The sequence below is a fragment of the Primulina tabacum genome, chromosome 10 (assembly GCF_025594145.1).
Source record: "Primulina tabacum isolate GXHZ01 chromosome 10, ASM2559414v2, whole genome shotgun sequence".
Classification (NCBI taxonomy): Eukaryota; Viridiplantae; Streptophyta; class Magnoliopsida; order Lamiales; family Gesneriaceae; genus Primulina; species Primulina tabacum.
In genome coordinates, this window is record NC_134559.1 from 5999962 (window position 1) to 6021226 (window position 21265).

The window sequence follows — 21265 nt, forward strand, 5'->3', positions numbered from 1 at the left end:
AATATATTCATGGCTCACGAGTTTGTTTTAGTTGTTGACAAGCCTAAATGAGATTAAGAAATATAAATGATAATATATATAATCATAATATAAATTGTCATCTAATATTTAAAAATTGTAAAATATATTTAGAATAAAAATATTGTACTCTTTTTAAATTTGTAAATTATTTATAATAAATAAACTTAATAGATTTTTTATATCTGTTATAAGTAAAAGTGTGAAATATATAAAGCAAATATCAAAACTATCAATTTTTTGTAATAGTTTACACATGAGCCTACTAACAGACATTTTAGTGATAAAATATATATTTTAAAAGAGGAGGAAGAAATAGATAAATAAAGCCACATACAAGTAGGCAAGCAATCGAGCTTAGCCGAGCCAAATTCTTGAATCTTTGAATTTGTTGTGTTTATAAGCGAGTTGAGCTCAAATTTTTTAATATATTCATGGCTCATTAAAATTGTATTATATTTCTAGGGAAAAAAATTATAGTATTATTATTTGTAATTTTATTATAATATATGAATTTAATATATTCATCTATAATTTAGATTATTTGTTTTTTCATATAAAAGATGTGTGTGTGGTATGAAATAGAAACTTTATTTGTTTGTACATTTTTTATTAAAAAAATATTATATTTCAGAATTTCAAAATCGTTTTTTTGTTAAACATTTAGTCAAAGATAAGTTTTCAGATGAAATAAAAAGCATATATAGAAAATCCAGCTTAAAATATTGAAATCTTATGTTATATTATAGATTTATTTATCGTACATCTATAATGGGAAAAGTTAAATATAAACAAAGCAATTGGAATTTCCAAAATAACTAAAATTATTTGTTTAAAACATACGTATATAGTAATGAAAATTTTATTGGTTAAAGTAAATAAAATTTTTCGTAATTTTGCATCAATGTGTAAAACTTATAGTTTAACGATATTTTTAATAATTCCACTGCAAGAAAAACTGATTTTTAACGATGTTTTAAATCGTCGAGGAATCTTCATAAGATTAAAATAGGTGATATTTTAGCGATGATATTTTTTAATGGTGTATTTGTCTTTTACTTGTCCAACATTTTGTTTGTAAATCGTTGTTAAAATAAACAACAATTTAATTAGCTCGTTTTTTTATTGTCGAAAAAATGGATAAGCATATGTTTTTTATTGTCGAAAAAACTGGGTAAGCAATTGGGCGGTAAAGTAGTTATTTGGAGCATGCCAGACTAACAAGGCTGGTGCAAAAGGTTTCAATGGTTTACAGAAACTGTTGTTAGTGTGCAATGACGGATTCATTTGAAAACAATTGTTAATTGTTGCTACGAATTATCATTAAAATGCCATTAAAGCTAGCAACAATGTTTTATACATAACTATTTCTAATTATAGCAACAACTTATAAAATAACGGTTGATAAATTTGATGACATTTTTCTAAAACCGTAAATAAATTTTTTAAATAAAATTTTAATATTATACACAAAGTTTAAAATTGAACTCGATATTATAATATGGTATTTGGAAACAAACATAATGACAACGAATTTGAATTAACAAATTTATAAATAAAAACATGCATCGATATAAAATTTAACACATCAACTATTCAATGGGGGTATAATTCAAATATATTGTATGGAAAAAACATATTGGACTATACATACTAATTTGATAAAATATGTAAATTTGTTTGTTTTTTTTTAAATAAATTCGTTAGAGAATTTAGTTTATAGAGATTTTCTTTTAGGACATTGAGGTTCCATAAATTATGAGGTGTAACAAGTTTTAGAAAACAAAGAATAAATATGTTCACTTTGATACGTTTTTTTTTTTTAAAAAAAAACAAAATTTATATCGTGTTCAAATGTATATTGTTAACTTTGAATATATTGTTTGTACAATGATTTTTAAGTATCTATTACTATTGAATTGATATTTATTAGTGTCTGTATAATTTTCCAACAACATTGGAGTAAGAAGTCAGACTTAAACGATATAACAATTTATCGACACAAAGGGAAAAAAATGAAAAAAAAAGAAACATGCTCAAATATTAACAAGAAGTCAACAAAGAGGTAAAAACATAATTAGTTAACGACCTCTATACAAAAAAACAGTCTCAAGCAGATCTTTGTAAACAACATTTTTTGTTCGTGATTCATCACTACCAGTGGCAATGTCTGGTTTGATTAGCACATGAGTATTCTTCATCGAGATACCTCTAGCTAGAGCAACATAAAGTTGTCCATGTGAGAAAACAGGTTCTGGTAAATAAACTCCAACAACTGGAATTGTTTGACCTTGTGCTTTGTTTATTGTCATAGCAAAACATAAGCGAATCGGAAATTGCTTCCGTTTGAATTGGAATGAGTACCCTTCGTTTTCTGCTGGAGATAGAGGTATCCGAGGTATCAAAACCATTTTTCCAGCATGTTGTCCAACCGAAATCTCTGCATGGATGACATTACCAGAAAATGCTCGGCATACCATTGCACATGCCATCAGATGGATCTAAATTTCTGAGTAACATTATAGGACAATGTTTTTTAAGGACGAGTCGGTGAGGAGGTAAACCATTAGGCGTTAGACCATTCAAGAACTCCTCTGGATATGAATTATGCGTGTCATCGATTGCTTCATCAAAGCTAAGGAAATGTATGGCTTCTCCTGGAAACAACGATATAATTTTTTCATTCAACGCATCGACATAGGTATTTTTCGTCGATAGAATTGCTCTTTCGGTCATGTAAGTTGATGAAAGATGGTTATCATTATCGTATGACCCTTGGTACACATTTTCAATCAATTTATTTTCTGACATCTCAAAACTTCCTTCACACACTTTAGTTATCATATGTGATGGGATTTTGATATTCCCATTTCCATCGACAGGCTCCACCCCTGTACCCACTTTGAGCAAAAAATCGCAAAAATCATGATCATTTTTTGCACGCATGTTTTCATGTAGAAGAATGATTTTCATACACGGAAACAAATGCGATCGAATAAAGCTTCCATCGATAGTTTCTTCAATTGTTGCTTTAGGAATAACAGGAAGAACTTGCATAAAATCTCCTCCTAATAATACTATTTTTCCACCAAACGGTTCTTTGTTGACAACAAGGTCTTGCAAAGTTCGATCAACAGCTTCGATTGCGTAACGTCTACACATCGGAGCTTCATCCCAAACAATAAGCCTAGTCAAACGTAGCAGATCAGCGAGCCCACTTTGTTTCGAGATAGAACAGTAACTATTTTCATGTAGCTCAATTGGGATCTTAAAGCGCGAATGCGCTGTTCGACCGCCTGGTAGAATGGAAGCTGCGACACCAGATGTAGCAGTGGCAAGGGCAATCATTCCTCGTGAGCGAACTGTTGCAAGTACAGCACGGTACAAGTACGTCTTGCCAGTTCCCCCAGGTCCATTAACAAAAAATACTCCACCAGAGTTTCGATCAACACAATCCATGATCATGCCGTAAGCTATCACTTGAGCATGATTAAGAGATTGGTGAGCAAGCAGGTCACTTGAAGGTATTGGAACAGACTTTTCATCCAATATTTCTTTGCATTCGACCAAAGCCCGTTGTCTAGATATCGCTGGAAATTTCGGCAAATCATACATATCTGCATTTTTTCCCATGCTTTCTAAAAAATTACTCACAGATCGGAGTGTCTCAGACATTATCTCAACTTCATCTACGAGGCTATCCTTTACAAAATCTTCAGACAAAGATCGATAAAAAGTGTCCCATAAGTTACGGACATCAGCTGGTTGGCAGTGCACAAGTATTGTTGCAAATAATCTACGCAAAGCATAAGGCATGTGGAAATCAACTGCTTCATTAAGACATTGGAAACTACTCTCGTCGCATTCTAGTAGCCCTCTGACCTGGGCCGATTCTTTGAACGTGCAACAAAGTCTTGTGCCAACAGTTAATAAATCATCAAAAGATGTAGGGCCTCGAACGTGAAGCAACAAAAGACGTAAATAATATCTCTCACCCTCTACTGGGTTAGCAGCATTTACCCTACCAATTACCTTCTTTTGCTTTCTTCTATTCCATGCTCTCTTCCTACTATCCCAAACAAAATAACGAGGGAACTCTGAATACAAGTACTGCCTTGCATCAATGTCTGCATAACAAGTCCAAAAATACTCAGTTAGCATAGTTTTCTGCACATGTTCAGAATCCAACACATTTCTCAAGTTTTGATTGTTCCAAAACGTAACACATTGTTGATTGGGTAGATGCAAAGGCAAATTAATAACTGGAGGGGAAACATCATTTAAACTGAACTCAAAAATTCTCCACATTGCCTCGGGAGCAGAAACCCATCGAGCATCCTGAAATATCTTGATTTCGTCAATATACGTATCCGAGCCAGAAGGAGAGACATGGACAGATATCTTGTCATGCCCTTTATAGATGTACTTGTATAGATATTTCACTGCTGTAAGGCCTGAGCAAACTTCAACATTGATATGACAATCATAACGATACAACAAGTAGGGATTATAAGGGACAACCCATTGGGAATTTAGTGGGCAACCTCTTACCTCAACGAAAAGGCCATTGTCTCTTCTTCGATATATTGGGTATCCATCATGTCCTTGTATTGTCTGATTTGAGTGAGCTCGAGGATAGTGATGTTTGCATCGTCCATTAACCATGCAAGGACACCTCCTATTCAAACTTCCACAGGGACCATGCATCATATGACGTGAAACCAAGTCGAATAAGCATGGGAAGGAATACTCGTTGGGAAGTTCTGCAGAAACATATCTATCATATATATCCGGTGAAGAAATTTTACACCCAGAGTCCAATATAACAAGAAAATGGCAGTGCGGAAGACCTCTCTTTTGGAATTCGATTACATAAACATATGCTGCAACAGAACCAAAGATCTTTTTCTTAATTATTTGATCTTTCAGATCAACCAACTTTGCACGAAATACACGTGAAACCAAATCAGGTCGATCATTCGAAGTTTGACCACAAAACAAGTTATTCTTAATCTCTGGCCATTCAGGGTTACAAGTCATTGTAATGAATAAATCAGGTTTTCCGAAATACCTTACTAACGCCATTGCATCAAGATACCGCTTACGCATATCCCTTGGGCCCCCAATGAAAGAAGAAGGAAGTACCACACGATGACCAACCTCCCGACCACGTGTTTCTCCATTTACCACACTATCAACAATGCCTTGATATAGTTCTGATCTAATTTCTGCTTGATTCCGCCTGTAGTAATCAAGTCTAGTAGTTTCCAGCTTAATATACATGTCGACAACAAACTGTTGCAATAACCGGCCACCATACAACAATAGTGAAGATAAATTTTCTCGAATTTGAAGCCTATAACAATAATATTCCCGACATGATACCATCCTATCATTTTTCCCACGAACGACTGCAAAAAATGAAAAATAATAACAAACATACATTAAAACGATGTACATGACACTCATTTTGGGAAAAACATAATTACATAAAACTAAACCTTAATATGACTTTCGCGTGCAACAATTTGATCAAATGAAGAAAAACCTTCAGATGGCAACACAGCTGCCCCCATAAATGTACTGTGCAAGTCTCCTGAAAATTTTAGAATATGTTGTTGCCAGCCACAATCACCATAAGGGAAAAAAAAGAGGATACTGTAGTGGATCGTAACAACCAAAATAGGGTCTGATTTGATGGGTCTCACCATCATTCGACCGCACAACTATATCTCTATCGTAAGGAATATTAGTGTTATCATTGCCCTCAACCCAAATCGCCGCAACCTGATCAGCTGAAGGACAATTATAACACCTTTGATCAACAGGAACGTTCTTGCTTATGTGCAGTCGGATATCTCGGATAGAAGCACATTCATTTATTCTTCGAAGGAGCTCTGCATAAGGATTATGTTTCATAATATGCATCAATAATATCATAGTGGCCTCATCAACATCATCCTCATTTACTGCAGACATTATATTATGTAACTCATTGTCATTATCCCAGAAATAAAGCTGAAAATACTTAGGTCTTCCCTCTTGAGGCACAAGTGGAGGCAATGCATGAAACACTTGTCCAGCAGCACGGAAGGTGTACACCGCATGATTAAGAGATGCTAGACTTTTGTCAATCCGTATACCGAATGATGTAAATGAAAATATACTATTACACAAGCGAATTTTACGACGGAATGATACAGCCATCGGAGAAGAAGGATCGACGAAAAGATTAACCAAATCCACTGGTGCAATAGGTGACACAAGACGAATTTTGCCACGGTCACAGCAGAATGTAGGGGGTTCATGTGGAAATCTGAATGCCCCACAAAATTGACATGTCGGAATTGCAGATAGTGTATTAACATAATTAATTGCAACTCTGTGACTGAAATAAAAAAAGATAAAATGAAACGAATATATTGACATTAGAAATGGAGACCAGAAAAGATAAATGATCTTTAAAGAAAAGCCTGCACAACAAATTACTCACAGACAGGTAAGCAAGCCACCCGCAACAAGGCATCGGAAGCAACACCTGACACCATAAATATTTAATTAAAAGCTAGCTACACCATTATTTCTTCTTACATGATAACATGAAACTATTAATGTTGTGGACAAAACGGTTGGTCCATGTAATTTATAACTAAATTGTTTGTATTTCTAATATTTACGTTTAGTGTATTTTCACCCCGTATTTTTTCTTTAAACTACACATGATGAGAAATAATCATCACGTCACTGCTAAGTTTAAATCTTGATCTAAGTCGGCACGAGCTTTAAAGTATGCAGATAATCATAATATTATGCTTATATTGAATTAAAACATAAATACAATGATGATGATATAAATAAGTTAAAAAAATATACACGTAATTTATTATTTTATTTTACTTAAAAAATAATATATTATATTATTATAAGCATTTATATGACAACATCCGTTAACTTTAAAATTAAACATACTATTTTTCAAAGGTTTCATATACGTGCAATTGTCAACTTATCTCATTCATAAGTTAAATAATATGAGCATTCAAAATTCTCTTATGATAAGGAACATAAAAAATTTAACCAATACAAAATTTATTTTTTTTGAATGTGGCGTATAGACAAAACGATTTTTTAATTTGTGGGTTGTTTTAATTTGTGGGTTATTAATAACGTAACTAAAATATTAATAACGTAACTAAAATGTATTGACAAAACGATTTTTTAATTTGTGGGTTGTTTTATTTTAATATTTATTTAAATTTTTTACTTTACATATATAAAATTAGACTAAGTAGAACCGATTTTTCAAATTTAATATAATATGCAGGAAATTGTAAGATAGACATATGTTTCGGATAAGGAATATATAATTTTAAATTTAGTTGTTATGAATGTAAGTCTCATGCAAGTATCTGAGTATGTATATATAATTTTCAAAAGTAATAGTTTGTTCCCTAATAACTTTAAAATTTTAAAAGAAAATTTATATTTCACCATTACAATTAGAAGTAGTTAGCAAGTTAATCTTAATATCAACAATTTGATTGTAGACATTTTTGTCCCTCAAAAGTTTAGTGTTCAAAGTACTACGTCCAATATTTAATTGATTAAAAATTAAGACACAATTTATACTATTAGTATATAGCTAATCATATATATGACATTAATTATACTTTTCTTTAAAAGCACCAAATTTTTTTGAAAGCTCAACTGATCCACAATGTAAATTTTTGCAAAAAAATAGAATTCGTATTTTCAATTTTTTATAACAAACTTATTGTGTAATCCAAAAAAAACACCAAATTTTTTTGAAAGCTCAACCGATCCACAATGTAATTTTTTGCCAAAAAAAAAAAAAATTCTTATTTTCAATTTTTCATAACAAACTTACTGTTTAATCCAAAAAAAAACAAATTCTTTTTCGATCCAACTAATAATTAGAATACTTCTCACAAAAGCATAACCGGAATAAATGAACTCTAAAAAAGATGGTAAGGGTAAAAATAAACAAGTTAACTCACCAACGGAGATAGAGATGGCCCGATCGCCATGTGCATCACCAGACCCAACAACAGCACAGCTGCTGCAATCATAAACTCACTGATAACACCATATAATCGAAGTCGACACCCATAGATGAAAAAAATAATTACACATACCTTGCAACATATGCGGAAATTGCAGAGGTACGCCGACCGCGCATTACAAAGCGTGATCAATGACCCTGGCTCACAAATAAACTATATACCGAGATAAAAAAATGTTATCATACGGGAAAACAAGCCATTCTTGAAAGGCACCTATTGAGCAATGTCCACCAACATAACATTAGAAAATATGTAATTCATATCAATGATCTATCAATTTATTATCCCTATATCATAGATCCTTATCATCCCATTCCATGAACCAAGAGGTTCCTAAGAGAACATCTGAAGAAGATACTAAAAGATATTGAACTCGTATTTATCTTTCATTAGAGACTTCTTCGAATGGTTCAATTATTGAGCAACGTGGTTCTACTATTCTACCAAGTGCAGGCATGAAAACTCCTAAAAGAAGGCAAAAACCACAAAGATTTACCAAGGGAACAAAATCCTGGTTGAGCAATATATTACTTGGCCTCACATCCCGATGAATGAGAAGAGAACCTCGACACTCTTCATGCAGAAAACGCAGCCCTTTTGCAGCTTCAATGCCGATAGATTTTCTGTATTTTTGTCACAAGAAAACAAAACATTTAAACATGTTATTGTGAGTAACGGGAAAATTATAAAACCGACACAAACATTTAATGACCACTGCAGATATCATGGCCTACCTCCTCCACGACTTCTAACTGATATGAAAGGTATTCATAAGGCCTACATTTTCCAATCGACATGATAAATGGTATTAAATGACATAAATTCATAATTAATAAGGGTGCCAAGATAAATTCACAATTAAAGTGGTATATTTACCGATATAATAGATATATATATTGACTGAATTCTTTTGTGCAGATTAGTCAAGTGCCAGGTGATTTAATATGCTTTGGCCAAGCTGTCATTTGTCAACATGGTGATTAAACAAAGTTTTACAACGCCAGATTACCCAAGATAAACTTGAATATAATATAAAAAATACACGGACTCAGAATCTAACTAAAGCTCCAGGAAAATGATTTTTTTTGTCAATTAACTTTTTTAACTTTGGGTTTTTGCCGTTGTCAAAGTTTAGATTTGGTACAATAACTTTTAATTTCGGGTTATTTTAGTACAATTACTGATATGACATCAGACAACTCAACAATTAATGGTGATATTACTGATATGTTGGATTTAACTATATCAAATGGAAAATAATATTTCAGGTATATCATAGAAAATTAAATCCATCGCCAAGACATGATTGACGTATGCATTAATACAGACATTATAATTGAGCTAAATAGTCAAGAAAGGAAACTAATTAAGAATAAGTTGTATTCTAAATAAACGATCAACATAACGTGGAGAATAATAATAATTAAAAACGATTGCAAATATTTGGAACGACTAATTAAATTCTTTAATTATCGATTATCGAAGTTAAATTTGGCTCGACGACACATTAAATCACGATTACGTCCTATCAATTTTGTATCATATATGTTATGGTGGATACAAAACCTATGAATTTTTTTTTGCCATTTGGATTAGTATGGATTGAAAATTCAGCCGTACGATTTAAAAATGAAATATATATATATATATAGACTTAAAAATGTTAATTACAAAGCCGGACTATTATATTTTAATAAATCAAACATTGCTTCCCAAAAAAAAAAAAAATCTAACATAAACAGGCTGATATTCATTGAAAGTTTATGTTAAATTGGACAAACGAACATCAGTTTTATGTTATTTTCTTTCGAAGAATTTTCTTACCATTTCATTCATAGTGTTTTTCTTTCTGTTTTTTCGATTTTGCCATCTTTGTCAAAATTATATATATTGATATAGCAAAAAATTGTGATTATCCGGATTACTCTTTAGGTTCGTAAACGGATCTATGTAATCATAGAAGGGTATTCTAGCTAGCTCGTAAACGGGTTCATGTAGCTCGTAAACGAGTTCAAGTAGCTGAGGGAGAGAAATCTTTGTGGGTTATCATCTGCGTCACAAACAAACATCAGAGACGCCTGAGTTTCTCCGACGTAGACAATCCGACGCTCAAGTCAGAAAACAATTTAAAGATGTTATTTGATAGCTAAAAAGTTCAACAAATGATAAAAATTTTAAGCATAAAATCATAAGCCCTTTGAATAATGAGAATCATCCCTTATTTATAGATTTTTTTGGAGTGTACGGCGGGCTTGAGTCTTTATAATTAATTTGGGCTTCAATAATGAATTGAATAATTAAATCGGATCATTACACACACGGATCATTACACACACGATAGTAATATCAAAAATTTATCTATATATATTGTACATTATATTTACGATAAATAAATGCGGATGACTACGATAGTTTCCTTAGTGATCATTCGATCATTAGCAGTGACGGACCCAGAAATATGGTTTTACCTGGACTAAAATTTTAAACTCTAGATTCTTTTAATATTTTAAATTGATCTATCCGAACTAATATCATATTAATCTAAAATTATATAAAATTTACATATAATTTTTTTAAAAAAAGAAATTAGGGTGTCTATCCATGTGGCTCCGCCACTGATCATTAGTCTGTCAAATATAATACAACGTTTGCTGAGTTTATTAGCTTAGGATATTAGAGGACGTACAAAATAAATCAATAGAATTTTAATGTTGAACAGATCGAAAGGAATAAAAATATTTGTCGATGGTAAATTTTGAGATTTGTATTGTCATTAATCAGAAAATAATTATCGCGAAATAATTATCGTTGTAATTTGAGAGAAGAATTGCCATGAATGAACCACAATCAGCGTATCGCGGCAAAATTTTATTAAGGACAAATAGTACTTAACTATTGACTCGACCAAATAAATTCTAATATCACTTTATCAAATTTTCTATAGTTGGTTTTCACTATCCCAATTTTTTTTAGAAAATTACTATTGGAACATTTGTTTTGTTTTTGTTTTTTTAAAATACTATTGGAACAATTTGAACAACAAATAAAATCGTAATGTAATCACAAAATGTTACATCGAGCCAAAATTTTCTCTAAATTACGCGTGTTTATATTGATGAGGTAAGTCAACTTTATTCATATTTATTATGAATAATAATACATTGACATAAAATGTAATATTTTCATAAGTTGAGTCGGATCATATATTCATCTTACAAAATTTACTCAAGAGACGATCTTACAAGAGTTCTTGAACACGTTTAATAGCAAATCGCCTTGCGTTTGAAAATATGGGGAATATGGAGAAAGAAAAACGAATAATCGACTTAGATCCTGCGAAACCAAAAACTCTACAAATCCAATGACATGTCTCTATCACAAAATAAACTATATTATATCTCAAAATATTGAATAATATTGCAATTAACTATATATGCATATGTCACTAAATAAATTACATGTTTATGTAAACTAGTGATTGACAAGGAGTTTGAGGAGAAAAAGGGTGAAGAGGACTAAAATTCTCAGACTAAAAGATTGAAATGGCATACTTGTTTGTAATTTATTTATGTCGAAAAATATATAATTATATGTATAAAAGACATATAAGTTTTATAAACTCATATAGGATAAAACTATTAAATGAAATTTCCAGGATCTCATATTAAACCATTAATAATAATCAAATCACAAAAACTCCTATGAAATTATCTTACATATCAATTTTGTGAGATAAATCTGCTACCCGACTCAACTCATGATAAAATATTACAACTTATGTCAAAAATATTATTTTTATTGAACGGATCGACCCGTAAACCTGATATGAGCAACATGGAAGAGTGTATATTGTTGGTGAGATGTGAGGACCATGATGTTAATATTTAGATTGTATTATCATCAAAATCTTTCATACAAACTGATAAAGTGCAAATTGTGCACTTAAATTATCCTTATAATGCATATAGATTGTTAGTTTTCTTGAGCGCAATTATGCGTTTTTGTTATTTTTGGTGTTATTTCAGGAATCTAGGTAAGGCTACTACTTGGGCGTGAAAATGAATGAAAATGGCCTTAAAGAAAATTGTGAGCGAGAAGCAGAAAGACCCGCGCATATGCGCGCAAGAAATAGGCAACACACAAAGAAAACCAGAGAGCCTCGCGCATATGCGCCAATTGTGAGATCGCATATGCGCGCGAGAAGGGATTTCAGATGCACACAATAGAGAACCCCGCGCATATGCGCGCGAGAAGAAGCCCAACACAAAAGGACCCGCGCATATGTGCGAGTTTAGGGCGCACATATGCGCGCGACGTGAAGGCCAAATTCTTTAGGTTTCATCGTGGGCTTTATAAGGAAGAAAAAGAATTAATTCTGACATAGCCGACATAACAGAAAATAGGAGAGAAAAAAAGTGAGAGCAAACGGAGGACGGAGCGCAAAGAACGGAGATAGAAGACGCTGAGTCCGGATACGGAGACGCACTTTCATCTCTTGTCAACACGTTTCTAATTCGGTTCCTTACTTTTACGTTTTTAATGATTACAAACAAGTTTTGTATTGATTTAGATTCGAGTATGAACTAATTTTATTTTCTAGAGATTGACGTAGTCGTGGTCGAACCTATGTTATTGACGTTTTGAATTTTCATTGAATTAATTCATCGTGTTTATTTGTGATTTCTTGTCTTTAACGCTTTTGGATTACTGACCATAATTTGATTGATCAAATAATTAAGATCTAACACTCAGAGAGATGATTGAAATTAAGAAAAGGAAAATCACATCGTCAGATGTTTATAACATGCAAAAGACTTATAAATCTGGTGAATCCATAAAAGGAACCTTGTTTGCATATATTATGTGTTACGTGATTTTGAATAGATATATTAAAATCAGTAATAGATAATACAGTTCTATTTATCACTTGAAAAAAAGAATAGGAAAATTGCGAGTTCTTGGTTAGTAAACATGATGCAATTTAATAATATGTTAGTCAATTTTAATTCTACATAGGGGAGACCGGACCAAATCATATCTCTAGATTGATCTACTCACTGAATTTCAAATGCGTGCTAAGAACTACATGATTCGTTATTATCTTTGAATTGATTATAAACTATCTCCTTGATGTTTCTAAATAAAGTTGAATTATGTCAATTATGGTACTTAATATACAATTTTAAATAATTATTTATCGTGGAATCGATATTTGTACTCATATCAGTACTAAAACTTGACACCGTATACTTGCAGTATTAAAAATATGCAACACAAACATAATATATAGTAAAAGCTCACATCCTATCATTCATATGTATTTAAAGCTCAAATATATGTAATCGGGTTTAATATTATGAGACAGTATAATAAATAATTTTAAATCCAATTTTTATTGAAACTATTTTTCGGTAGATAGGGATTGAAAATGACTTATTGGCTGCAATACGGACACGCAGACTTAAATAAATCTCACCTTTTTTCATTTTCTTTTGTCTGATGTATGCCTCTCTATGGCGAATGGGCAAATTCAATGCCAATTTGGTATATTGTCCCATCAACACCCTCATCAATAACGAATCCGAACTATAACTACTGCCCACCAATATAATAACAATTTTTTGTTTTAGTTGAGTTGAGATAATCATGACATATAACAATCGAAACGTCATAATCCAATGGTCGTACAATGTAAAAGATTTGAGTCGTATCATTTTATCAGCTATAATTTTTAGTAAAGATACAAACGTTTTATCCTACATTATTCAACAACAATATTCTAAAAAAAATCGACATTTTGTTTTGTCCTTTTCCAAGAGAAAAATTCGATCAAAGCTTTTATTTGACTAACCTATATATATCATAACAATATCCAAGATAATTGAATCCATGATATGGAAAATTTGACTAAATTAAATTTAAAACTTTGGAAAAAAGAGGGAATATCATCTTACATTATCTTATAACTATGCACACTTTCTCCTTTTATATACACTGGTGGAATCACAAGTATAAATACTCGGGCTAGCCCAATTTTTTTTAAAAATATATATATGTAAATTTTGTATAATTTTGGATTAACATGATATTAGTTCGGGTAAATCAATTTAAAATATTAAAATATTTTAGAGTTTAAAATTCTATCCCGGACAGAACCATATTATTGGCTCCACCACTATTTATATATAATACCGGATCGTGGGTTTATGTCACACGAACTGTGAAAATATGAGAGAATGAATTTTTTGAATTTACAATAAAAAAATTTAATTTTTAAAATTGAAATGACAAGAAAGATAAACATAGAACATGAAGTTGATTCATTAAATAATATTTTTAAAATTATATATATATATATAAACTTTAATAGCACACCAAAAGTTAGCTAATTTAGCAGGTTTAAAGTACTATTAGCTTTAAATAATATATTACATCTTGGATGGATTCAGAGATTAGCAGAAAAGAGTGGACATGATTTACAACTAAAAGTAAATGAAAATATAGAATAAAGAAGTTATAAAAAAAAATAAATTACATGCCATGTTTTTAGTCTAATAAATAAATTAACTTTCAGGCCAACTTCCCTTACCTGTTATGCAAGGGATTTGATCCGGTTGGAACAAGACGCTTATCTTCATCTGTAACCTTAGACGAATAATACCTGGAAAAATGCAGCATCGCTGATCTTGATGATGATATCTCGGTCTCCGGTTCATCGGAAAACTTATGCATCTTCGGAGAAAGAAGGATGATCGATTCTCTTGCCGCAGCTTTCGAGCTTAAGTTTGCTGTCATGATTTGGTGATGAATAAGAAGAGCAAGTAAAAGCAAAATTAGTACCCTCATGTTGGAGAAGGTTCATGCCAACAGCATCATTCAGCAATGAGTCGTTGATTATATAATATAAAAATATATATATATATATATGAAAAAGATTGGGTGGTGACATATATATTTAAATATAATGTGTTTTGTAATAAGAAATTCGTGTATTAAAGACTGTTTAGGAACCGATGTCGGTACGACGGGCCATGCAAAAGTTAGTACGGTTCAGAGTAGATTACGCAGGGCTAAGTTCAGTGGCGGAACCAGGTTTTTATTTTCATCTGGGCTAGAATTTTTTAAACAATAGTTGAACTAATATTGACAAATAGAGCCTCGGGCTATCGAAAAATAAGACAAAATTTTATGTATAAAAAATATCGAAAAAAAAAAATCATTCAGGCGATACAACACATGGCTCCGCCTGTGGCTGTCTAATGGTTACATGGTATAAAAGCACACAGATTTTGTAATATATAATTAGTTCTACATTAATATTTTGGGATTATACGCGTATAGCACATGCGGTTTAAGTGAAAAAATGGACTAGCTAGTCTATGTTACAGTTGAAGATTTTTTCTTTTTATCTTTCGACGAATCAAACTCAAATATTCAAAAATTTGGTTTAATTTAGTTTGATTATATCTCAACTTCAAACCATACAACCGTGTGGTGACGACCCAATAAAATATTAAAGTATTTAATGTATCTAAATCTAATGATTCCATAACACACAATGGGGAAAAGGTTGGGAGAGTTAATAAGCAACTACCATAAACAGTGGGAGTTCTGATGCAACCATATATTATATCACAAAAATTTTGGTGCAATGATCTTACAAGTGAGTTTTGTGAGATGATTTTTTTATTTGAGTTACTCATAAAAATATTAATTTTATTGTAAATATATATAGATTTGATATGCCTCACAGATAAAAATTCATATTATTATTATTATTATTTTATATATATATATATGTGTGTGTATGAGAAAAACTTGTGTGAGACGGTCTCACGAGTCGTATTTGGTGAGACGGATCTCTTATTTGGGTCATCCATGAAAAAATAATATTTTTTATGTTAAGAGTATTACTTTTTATTGTGAATATCAGTAGGGTTGACCCGTCGCACGAATAAAGATTCGTGAGATCGTATCATAAGAGACCTATTATATATATATATATATATATATATATATATTATATGTCCATCCATCGTAACATTGATTACACTCGAAATGAATGTATTGGGTATGAAAGGGAAATGAAGCAACATAATTTCAACTCTTAGAGAAATTGGAAAAATACTTTCATTGAGTCTTTTTTCTGCATTGAAACCTTCTCTAAATAACCTGACACACAACTGCAGGAATTAATTAATTAATTAATACCATTGCGTTGCTATATTTACGACATCTCCTTTTTGCACGTCATAGATGGAATTATTGGGCAAATTTTTTAATTTTAAAAAAAAACGAATTGTATTTAAAAAGCAGGTTTTTCAAAATCAGACATAAAATCTCTTACAAACGGAGTAAATATGCTTAAGTTTTAAGAACATGGTAAGTAAATATGTATTAATACTCACGAAAAATTTAGAATCCGCTTCCAGTAAGTGTCATTGTCCATACGCAAGTTTCAAAATTGCATTGGGCCTGAAATCACGAATAAGACCGTTAGAAGGGGGCCAAGAGAGTGTATCGGCGTAGTCCCTTCGACGCTCAAGTCAGAGACTTAGGATATAAAGGGAGAGCATCTAAGTGTGCTGCTGAAAAATAATATAGTGAACGGAATGAATTGAACAATCAAACCTGATATTTATAGGAGGGTACCTGGGTACGTGATGGGCATGTCTTTCATTTGGACTAATGATAGTCAGAGGTAATGGGCCCATCCATAGAGTATCATGTATGATTTTTGAAAACACAAAGGTTTAAAAGCCTATTAATTTTATATTGGGTGGAATAGTAGTTACAAGAATAACATTAAAAACTTTGCTTACAAGAATAATTTATTGCTAATTTTTGCATTAAATTTAGACGACATATGTAATTATTAATTTCAATATAAAATTATATTTGAATTCATATAGCAAGATTTATATTTATTTCTAACTTAAAATATTATTTTTTTCACGATCATAAATTTGAATATTTTTGGTTTGGCTAATTAATATTGCGATTGAACCAATTTGAATTTTCTTAATTAAAATTTTATAGAAAAGTTTTAATTCATTTTTTGACCATATAAATTTAATTTATCTAATATTTAATTTAACTTAAGCTTGCAAATGTCTATTTAATTTGAGCTAGCAGATTTAAATGACTAATTAATGTTTTCCCCCTTATATTACTAATTATATTATATTATCTAAGGATTTTGGTCACATGCCTTCCTAATTTTCTCATGTTATTGTTGATTCATATAAGCTACTAAAAAAATTAATACACTACACAGACATACATATATCCTTGTGTATCTGAAGTTCTTTATAAAGAATTGAAAAACAATTTATATTCAAGAATTTAATCAAAAAATTAAGTTTTATTTATTAAAAAATATTATTAATTTTTTTCAATTCATGGGCCAATAAAATTTTATGATTTTTATATGTGCAATATAATAATATAATTTAAAAAACTCATGACTACGATTTTAGACCTAACGAAATTTCAAGATTGTAAGTTATTAAATTAAATAAAGATATGGACCGGACCGTTTAAGTAATACAACCGGACTTTATCCGGTTCAACCGGACACTGCATGTTTCAGTGCATTTGATATTTGAGTCAAACATCACAAAGTCTAAAAGTATCTTACCTATCAGTTACTGACCAATCATAGAGCAATCATAGATGAAAAATATTGTGGGACTCTTAACTCCTAATCATTATTACAATGCAATTTGATTAAGATTAATTAATTACAGCGGAGAACGAATTAAAATTTTCTTTACAATGAGCCCAAAATAGCTTGTTTGAATACTAAAAATAATATTTCATCTCATATCATAAAATATGGTCACACATAATCAAAATCAACCACATACAAACAACTCATATCCTCGGGACATGCCCCGGTATATAGATACATATATACACTGGGAAAAACATAAAACCTCAGCTCAAACTGTGACTCTCTCCAGAAACACCCTTTCCGGTCTCTTGATATCCTGAAGTACCTGTCATTGTCTACATACAAAGACAACAACAGCCCCCTCTGAGGTGAGCAAAACTCAGTCTGAAACAACCACAATAAATACCACAAGTATCTAAACAATGATATATGATATGCAATGCATGTATGTCGTGGAGGTATCAGGTCAAATGCCCATCTACTGAGCACATGTCAGAATCAAACGAATCGGTATCAAATCAATGCTCGAGCGGACACACCGACCTCAATCAGGGAAACTCGTATGATAACGTCGACAAAGCGCTATCAAATCTCAAATCTCAATCAATCAGCGGGGTCACTAATGACTATGTTTTAATGACCATATAATACCAAACATAACATTATGTTCAGAAACCCAGAAGCAAACTCAATCATAATAGGTATCCAAGGATCATAGCTCAACGTGTATATCATGTATGCCACATCAGCTCAACAAATAAGGCATACAGACACATATTCTCAGTCAATTCAATAAAACATATACATATGATACAGATACATGTCGTATGTTAATCGATCGCAACATACATCAATTCTTTGTTTCCAATCGAAGTAGTTTGTAGATTTCGGTATAGAAACTCTATCTACATCAATAACACATTCATTTCAATCAATAATTTCATTCAAATTCAACAATATAAGTTTCAAATATCTTTTGAAACTTTGAAAATTCATATCAAATCGAAATCAAAACATAATTAATTTCGACTTCAAAACTTAATTTTTTTGTCGGTTATTTTACTACATATATGGATCTTGACTTCAAATACATGTTATTCCAGCACTTCAATAAATAAAGGTGCTGAAACTAGAAGAAACTTAACTCAAAAGTACGCTATCATACAAGGATTCCGAATATATAATTTGTTTTAAGTTTGGAAAACGTTTTGAGGTAAATGCAGATGATAGAATTCGGTTCTTACTTCTGTTTCTGATTCTCGATTCTCTCTTGCTCATTATTCTTATTATTATTATTTCTATTATTTTTATTATAATACAAATACTAATCCACATCCACGTGAATTCACCTGAAATTCCATTAACATTTGCCATTGTTTTGACACATGGACATTAGTAAACATTTCACTAATTACTATTCTGCTCTTAAATTAAAACAATTATATTTCAATTTATTTACAAAATTGTCATCAAATTTACACATTTGCCATCAAAATATAATACAATATTTTTAAATTTATTTACAAATTTTCCATTAAAATTAAATACATTAATTTTCAAAGAAATATGAAATATTTTCAACTTGAGTTTATTTCCATTTTAATAGACTATTTCAAATCCATTTCCAATTACTTATGAGTTGATTTTCTACTCATAATCTACATAATTAACGTTAATCAGATCATGAGATCTCACAAACATGATAATTAATAAATCTGAATGTCTACCAATGAGACATAAAGTTGTTGTAGTCTTCTATCTCGTGAGATCAACTTTACAAAGTTATCTGCCACTATTTTTTGGCAAGACGTCAACAAATCATTAAATGCATCGTACTATGATTCAAGAAATAACGAAGATAAAATTGCTTTTCATCATAAAAAAGCCGAAGTTTGAAAACAATTTGAATGTTAGAATCAAGATAAACTATCAATTGAGAGTATATTCATTCATTTGAGGTTGTCCAAACAAATTACAAGTCTACAAACTCTCAATTTTCTCAAGATTTTCAAGCACACTTATTTGAACAATTCTTCAACCGCTCGCAAGCTCCCACGTTCAAGTTCATTATAGATCATTAAGGATCAAATAAGGTTTTCTCACAACTTCTCAAATCGTCTTTAAAATCTCCGTCGAGAGTTATTTGAATATGAGGATTTATTTACTTAAAATTGTTGTATTATTGTTTAAGTAGAACTAGGAATTTCAATTTATCAAAGGATAAGTCCTAAATCAAAGTGAGTTTGTATAAATCGCTGTAAAATCAAAGTTTTCTAGTTAATTTCTTCCTAGGTGTAACAAAACGAAACATAAAAAGTTTTAACGTTCGAACTTCCATAAAATCTCTTGTGTTACTTTCTTTACCGCATTTTACTTTTATGCGGTTAACTTTGTTAAAAGCCTAGTCATTTGATCATTTCATCATCTAGATCTAACAGCACAATTTCGCACTTTGTAAAATACTTTTAAGTGGTCCAACTACATATGTCCAGTCGAGAAAAATACATTTATAATTAACAATAGTTAAGTCCGGTTTGAAAATCATCTCAAGTCAAAATATTTCAATTTTTTTAAAAAAAAATTTATTCACCTTTTCTAAACTCCAAACTTGATTCCAAAATTTCATATAAAAATTGTGATTCGAAAGGGGAGGGAAAATAGAGAGAAAATTGATCTAAGATGTCCATCCAAATCATAGGTTGAAGTCAAGATAATTTTTGACATATTATAATTGTACTTAATGTTTTAATGTTTGTATTTCAATTTATTTTATGTAGTAATTAAAAGTCTATTAATATTTAGAATATCTCGAAATTTTTATAGAATTTTTAAAATTGAAGGTTGAATATCACTCAACAAAATTTTTTTCACTACTATTAAATTTTTTTATAGAATTATAAAAATTTAAATTATATACATCAGACTTTTTAATTCCACGGAACTCTTTAAAAAAGCACTCTCTTTAAAAAAGCACTTATTCTCCTTCGTTGAATGTAGCTCACAAAAAAAAAAAGAAAAAAAAAAGTAAAAACTAATAGATTAATAGAGATTGAGCGTCTCTCTCTAAAATATGCTTACGGATGCAAACCATGTTCAATGAGGGATATTTGGCTTGAGAAGATGGATGAATGAATCTAAACTGTTGTTGTCTGTAAACAACGACAGGTTAAATTTATAAATTAACTGATTAAATTCATATATCACAAGATGTCAAAAATTAATGTCGAATTATCAAAAAATATAAATAACAGTAAACGTGTACCAGAATCTATTGATCGATGTAGCGTTGAGCTATTGATCTTCCAAGACAACAGAGAATCGATCACTTTATTCTTGACTTAGATGAGAGAATGAGAGATCTAGAATATGTGTACCGTATATATTCTATGTGCCTCGATGACTGTAACTTTATGTAACCTTAGTAGTCTTCGACTCATCATAGAAGACTTAAATAGACTGATTTTTTACACATAAAGTGGACAATTTC

General features: G+C 30.8%; 1 protein-coding gene and 1 long non-coding RNA gene across 2 annotated transcripts; both read right to left on the reverse strand.

Annotated features, from left to right (window-relative positions):
- Positions 1 to 2099: 2099 nt before the first annotated feature.
- On the reverse strand, positions 2100 to 6225 carry LOC142504865 (uncharacterized). Its single transcript, XM_075617711.1, has 4 exons — positions 5727 to 6225; positions 5531 to 5614; positions 2496 to 5429; positions 2100 to 2395 (listed from the first exon to the last, which is right to left on the reverse strand). Exons 1-4 carry the CDS (start codon positions 6223 to 6225, stop codon positions 2100 to 2102), a joined length of 3813 nt encoding a protein of 1270 aa, XP_075473826.1.
- Positions 6226 to 6426: 201 nt separating this feature from the next.
- Positions 6427 to 8265, reverse strand: LOC142504795 (uncharacterized). Its single transcript, XR_012804345.1, has 3 exons — positions 8175 to 8265; positions 8037 to 8098; positions 6427 to 6556 (listed from the first exon to the last, which is right to left on the reverse strand). It is a non-coding gene; the product is annotated as an uncharacterized LOC142504795 (long non-coding RNA).
- Positions 8266 to 21265: the final 13000 nt, after the last annotated feature.